The sequence below is a fragment of the Myxine glutinosa genome, chromosome 2, assembly GCF_964187855.1.
Source record: "Myxine glutinosa chromosome 2, kmMyxGlut1.1, whole genome shotgun sequence".
Classification (NCBI taxonomy): Eukaryota; Metazoa; Chordata; class Myxini; order Myxiniformes; family Myxinidae; genus Myxine; species Myxine glutinosa.
In genome coordinates, this window is record NC_136262.1 from 78,943,322 (window position 1) to 78,949,979 (window position 6,658).

General features: G+C 53.3%; 1 protein-coding gene across 1 annotated transcript in view; it reads left to right on the forward strand.

The window, feature by feature from the left end:
* Positions 1–1,147, forward strand: part of LOC137422350 (ATP-dependent DNA helicase Pif1-like) — a 1,278-nt gene extending 131 nt beyond the window's left edge. Inside the window, exon 1 of the mRNA XM_068109100.2 lies at positions 1–1,147. This exon is cut by the window's left edge and continues 131 nt beyond it. Coding sequence (XP_067965201.2) covers positions 1–1,147 — 1,147 coding nt within the window.
* Positions 1,148–6,658: the final 5,511 nt, after the last annotated feature.

A 6,658-nucleotide genomic window follows, 5' to 3' on the forward strand; every position in this document is an offset into this window, starting at 1 on the left:
GGCTGTTGCCTCTTCCGGAATTGCTGCCACTCTTCTCTCCGGGGGCCGGACCGCCCACTCAACCTTCAAGCTCCCCCTCAACCTCACTAACACGGAGCAGCCAATGTGCAACATCTCCAAGTCATCGGCTGTCGCAGAGGTATTTCGGCAATGCCAACTCATTGTCTGGGACAAGTGCACAATGTCTCACAGAGTTGCACTGGAGGCAGTTGACCGCACACTGCAAGATATTCGAAACGATCAGACTGTCATGGGAGGCATTACTCTTCTGATGGCAGGGGATTTCCGACAGACCCTGCCTGTCATACCACGCGGAACCAAGGCAGATGAACTTCGTTCCTGTATAAAGGCATCTCCTCTATGGGCAAAAGTGACGAAGTTGAAACTCAGCACAAACATGCGTGTCACCCTTCATGGAGATACAGCCGCAGGCGCCTTTTCAGCGAAGCTGTTACAGATCGGAAACGGAGATTTGGAGACGTGCCCTGAAGATGGACTGGACATCGTACCATGCGGCAACAATGTCACCACGGCTGACGAACTCAAGGTGAACGTCTTCCCCAACATCCCCGCCAACTACCGAAATCACTCCTGGCTCTGTGAAAGGGCAATTCTAGCCCCAAAGAACGATGCAGTGGACAAAATCAATTTGGATCTTCTGCAGACTATTCCTGGGGATCTAAGAACTTACCGATCTGTCGACTCAATCCAAAACGACCATGAGACTGTCCATTACCCGGTAGAGTTCCTCAATTCGCTACAGCCTCCAGGTGTGCCTCCCCACATACTCCATCAAAAGGAAGGTGCTCCAATCATGCTCCTGAGAAATATCGATCCTCCAAAACTGTGCAACGGCACACGACTGGCTATCAAAAAGTTGATGCCTCACGTAATTGAGGCCAACATACTTACGGGAAACTATAGCGGGGAACAGGTCTTCATTCCGAGGATACCAATCATACCATCTGATCTGCCATTCGAGTTCGAAAGGCTCCAATTCCCCGTACAGCTCAGCTTTGCCGTGACCATCAACAAGGCGCAAGGACAATCTCTCAAGGTGGTCGGACTGAACCTTGATTCCCCGTGCTTCTCCCATGGCCAACTATACGTAGGATGTAGTCGGGTAGGACAAGAGAACAATCTATAAATCCTATCCGAACAAGGAAAGACAAAGAACATTGTTTACAAGGAAGCACTGCATAATTAACTACGTGTCTGGTGTGTTGTGATGATTGTGAGAATATCGATTCTGATTCTGATTCTGATCTAATTTTTAGGTGTATTTATGTGTATTTTATGTGATTTTATGTATTTATGTGTATTAAAAAAAACACAAAAAAAGGCACGAAGGAAAAGAGTTAATTACTCCGACACATTTAGCTGCGGTGATTGAAAAATTACCGGACAATTGTTGCTGTTTTGATGCTTTTTCACTGCTGTTCTGATGTTTTTTCACTGCCGTTTTGATGCTTTTTCACAGCTGTTCTGATGCTTTTTTGCCATTTTTTTTAAATATAAAAATGTCATTTAAAAAAAAAAAATCCAAAAAATCTCACAATGATGACATATAATTCACAGAAAACGTTGAAGCAACCGTGTAATATTGCGGTGATGTTTAACTCTGAGTGAGAATATTTCTAAATTTTAAAAACTTTCATCTGATATTTGTGATTTATTTCAAACAAACTGTATTTCCCATCTACACGGCCATGTATTCCTATTAACGTTATGTAAAGTACATAAATTGTGTGGATTACATCATTTGTGGATGTGATCAATTGCCAGTTGTCGTGAAAATCAACCACAGACACGACTTGTACCTTGGGTAGGTTTAATATCATTTAGATCTGTGGTAACATCCTGTAAAATACATTCATGCAATAGACATCAGAATCGGAGTATTACATGGGAAATGACCGATATCAATAGGCAGAGCAAGCAAGTCCGGCATATAGGTGCGTACATACCATTCAAACTACAGGACTATATGTCACAGTAAGTGTCGCTGGAGTGTCCTTGCGCCGCGGTTGTCCCGGGTCTTATAGACGCCCCTTTACTGGGATGAGCGAGCACTCCCGGGTTCACCTTCAGTATAATTTCACTACATTCTCCCCGCAGTTAAAACTATACTGCCGCTAGGCAGGTCGCAAGCAAGCGTCAGCAATAATCGAATGGGGTACGTCAATCCACGTCAGTCGGTCCATCCGTAGTGGTCGGGGCGGCGAACTACCCTGCCAGTTCGTGTCCGGAGACTACCGGGTACGGCGTCCCCAAGCCCGGAGTCCCCCGCGTCGGAATAGCTGCCAGAGGTGGGTGTCGGAGGGGGCACCCCAGAGCCATCAGGCAAGGGAGTAGGCGACGACGGAAGTGACGGCAGTAGTTCCATAGAGGAAGCTTCGGTAGAGTCCATAGACTCGTAGATTGGTTCGTCGATATCCCTGTCGTCAACCCCACAAGGGGCGAGATGGCGTACTGAGACAGTAGACTCGCGTCCGTCTGCCGTTATCACACGAGCATGCTCGGGATTAGCCTGGAGTACCCGCACCTTATCAACAAGGGGGTCGTACTTGCTAGCGCGAACCGCTCGTTTGAGATAGGCCGGCCCCGGCTCAGCGAGCCAGCTGGGTAAAGATTGGATACTACCCGAGCTTCTAGGGTGGAGGAACAGTCTTTCGTGAGGAGTCTGGTTGGTGGCTGAACATAGGAGAGCCCGTATCGAGTTTAGAGCTGCAGGTAGCGACCACGCCCATTTATCGAGGCCCCGGCCGAGGGTCCTGAGGCTTAGCATGACGGCCCTCCATATAATCCCATTAAAGCGTTCGATCTTCCCATTCGCCTGGGGCCGGTATGGGGTGGTGTAGCTCGAAGCGACATTATTTTGGAGCAAGTAGCCCCTCACCGCCTGAGACAGGAACACCGCACCCCGATCGGTATGCACGTAGGCCGGATACCCAAACATAGAAAACAAATTCTGCAGGCACCGTATAACCGTGGCAGCCGACATATCCCCGCACATATAAGCAAAGGGGAATCGCGAATACTCATCAACGATAGTGAGCAGATAACAAGAGTTACTCGACACCGGCAGCGGCCCTTTGAAGTCCATCACCAATCGCTCCCACGGTCTAGTAGCCCTAACCAGTGTCCCGCCATGGTGGCTGGACCCATGGGGAACGTGTCGCAGGCCACGAGGGGGCGGAGCTTCGCGGAGAAATTTTGCACCCACTTTGAATAGTGGGCGAACAGCCCGAGAGCGCGTTTCAGCGAAGCCCGATCGCTAGGCGGAGCCATATCGAGCAAAGGTCGCAGACGCTCCTTATCCGGAGAGACAGAGCCATGGGTCACGGTGTACCCCAGAAGATCTACCGTGCGTAGAGAGTAACGACACTTAGCCTCATTCATGGTTAGGCGATATTTCTGCGCGACCTCGAGGAAGCGCTTCAGATTAGCGTCGTGATGCCCCTGGTCATACCCACAAACCGTAAGATTGTCCAGATAGACAAAGACATCGGTCAAGTTCTCCTTCGTAACGAGGTCATCCATAGCCCTCTGAAAACAAGTGACCCCGTTAGTTACCCCAAAAGGGAGTCGAGTGAACTGGTACAACCGTTGACCCGATTCAAAGGCTGTATAGATGCGATCAGCCCTAGAGATGGGGACCTGATGATACGCACTACGCAGATCGAGAGTGCTGTAAACGGAGTACAGGGTCACTTGGCGTACCAGTGCATCCATCCCCGGTAAGGGGTAGGCATCCAGCTGTGTAAAATGATTAATCGTCTGTGAGTAGTCGATTACCATGCGCCGGCGATGGGCCTCACTCCGCACCACTAAGACTTGGGGGCGACCGACTGGGTTCTATGATACCGTCCTTTAAGAGCTGGGCCGTTTCTTCCGCAATGAATTGCGCGTCTGCGCGAGAGTAGCGCCGCGATTTTACGGCTACAGGGGTACAATCAGTGGTCAGGTTGGGGAACAGCGAGAGAGGCTCCACATCCATCTGAGCGAGGGCGCACACAGCAAGCGTGTCCGGCCCACCGAAGTCAATTTCCAAACGTCCATGTCGCTTAAGGAAATCGTGTCCTAACAGTACGTCGGCACATAACGCAGGTAATAAATACCATGAGATACACGTCTGGGAACGTGCGTCCCTTTATCACAAGTTTCAATCGACATGCCCCTTTTGTGCTCAGCCGAAGTCCTTGGGAGGCCATAAAGATCCGTCGTGTAGTCCCGAGAACCGGCCACCCATGTTGATGCACTAGTCGTTGATCGATAAAACTATCCGTAGACCCCGTGTCAATTAAGGCTTGTGAAAAAACGCCCTCGAACTTGAGCGGAATGATGGCCTGCGCAAGGCCGGAAGACCCAGCAGGTATTGTGCCGTCCGGGCAAGAAGATCGCGCCTCACGAGTGGATCCCACTCCAGCTGCAGTTTTCCGGACGTTCGGGCAGCCCGTGGAGGATTCTCGTGACAAGCGCATAGTTGGCCGCGCTGGAGCAGGAGCATGTAAATCGTAAAAGCCACTGTCAGAGGACGTTCCCACGCCGGCTGCAGTTTGCCGGTCGTTCGGGCAGCCCGTGGAGGATTCTCGTGACAAGCGCATAGTTGGCCGCGCTGGAGCAGGTGCATGTAAGTAGTAAGAGCCGCCGTCAGAGGGCGCTCGAGTCACGCGTAGAGGATCACTGCCATCCACCGTTCCATGAGCTGGTGCGGTAGCGTGTAATTCGTAAAAGCCGCCGTCAGATGGCGCTCGAGTCCCGTGCAGCGTTCGCTGCGAATCCAGAGGAGTTGGCAAAGCAGTACTTCGTTGCTTGTTTGAGGTGGGCGTCTGGACGCCAGCCAAGGCCGATCGCGCCGCAGCCGGTCGTGGTCACGCCGGTTGTTTAGGCGGCCCGATGTCCCCCATCAAGGTCGAGCGTGCAGCCAGGGGCCCGCGAGGAGGGGAGACGCTCATCAAGGCCGGGCGGGGTGCTCCGCTCGGTGCGCAGTCCGTTGGCTCAGCGATAAGCCCATTCAAGGCCGCACGGGCTCGCGTACCTCGCGTGGACTTTTTGCAGACCTTCGCGAAATGGCCCTTGGTGGAGCACAGATGGCATATTGCCTCCCGAGCCGGGCATTCTAATCGGGGGGTGCTGCCGATTCCCACAAAAATAACACTTCGCGTACCGTTCAGGCCGTGGCCGGGCAGCGGTAGCAGCAGTCAGGCCGGATTCCGAGTCCGCTTCAGGAGCACCCAGAGACTCGGCCGTGGTCGAGTCCTCCCCCATATCCTCGGCGGTAACCCTCTCCGGTCGCGCGAGTTGAGAAGTCCCCGCCACGACTCGTGGGTGGTCATAAGCGGTAGATTGTTCACGGGCATCTGTAAAGACGTGAGCCAGCCGTAGTGCCTCTGTAAATGTCAGCTCCGCGGTCTCCAAGAGTCGGAGCCTCAAGGCTCCAGAGCTAATTCCAGAGACGAAAGAATCTCGGAGAAGGTCATCCTGAACTTGCTCGTGGGTCCGTACCTCCTGAGCGCTGTCCGCAAGGAGGTGTCGCAGCTCCTGCGCGTAGCGATCGATCGATTCCGATGGTTGTTGTTGCCGCTGAGAGAGCTGATGCCAGCCGTGCACGGCGCGCCGTTTCTTTATGTATAGTCGCTTTAGCTCGGCCAGAGCTGTGGCGTACGTCTCAAATCGAGCAATGCACCGGTAAACGCGGTGATGGACCTTCGACTGTAACACGGACAGCTTGGCCGCAGCGGTGGGCTCCGTTTCATGCGTGGCGAAGTAATTCTCCAGCGTTTTGAGCCAGTGGGTGAACTCCGACCCCGACTCCTCGGCTTGTGCGTCAGCATCGAGAATCGGTACCATGATCATCTTGGGTTCAGCCATTTCGTAGATTTAAATGATATTAAATGTCGTGAAAATCAACCACAGACAACTTGTACCTTGGGTAGGTTTAATATCATTTAGATCTGTGGTAACATCCTGTAAAATACATTCATGCAATAGACATCAGAATCGGAGTATTACATGGGAAATGACCGATATCAATAGGCAGAGCAAGCAAGTCCGGCATATAGGTGCGTACATACCATTCAAACTACAGGACTATATGTCACAGTAAGTGTCGCTGGAGTGTCCTTGCGCCGCGGTTGTCCCGGGTCTTATAGACGCCCCTTTACTGGGATGAGCGAGCACTCCCGGGTTCACCTTCAGTATAATTTCACTACACCAGTAACCATTTTTATCCCTCTCCTCCCCTTCCCCCCTCCCCCTCCCTTTCCCCCCTCCCCTTCCCCTCCCTTTCCCCCCTCCCCCTTCCCCTCCTCCCTCCCCCTACCCTTCCCCCTCCCTTCCCCCTCCACCCTACCATCTCCCCTCCCCTCCCCCTTCCCTCCCCCTCCCTTTACCCCCTACCCCTCCCTTTCCCCCCTACCCATTCCTTTCCCCCCTACCCCCTCCCTATCCCCCTCCCCCTCCCCCTTCCCCTACCCTCCTTCCTCCCCTTCCTCCTCCCTTCCCCCTCCACCCTACCCTCTCCCCTCCCCCACTCCCCCTCCCCCGCCTCCTCCCACCTCCCCCTCTCCCCATCCTCTCCCCTCCCCCCTCTCCTCCCCTCCCCCTCCCCCCTCTTCTCCCCTCCCCCCCCCTCTCCTCCCCTCCCCCGCCCGGC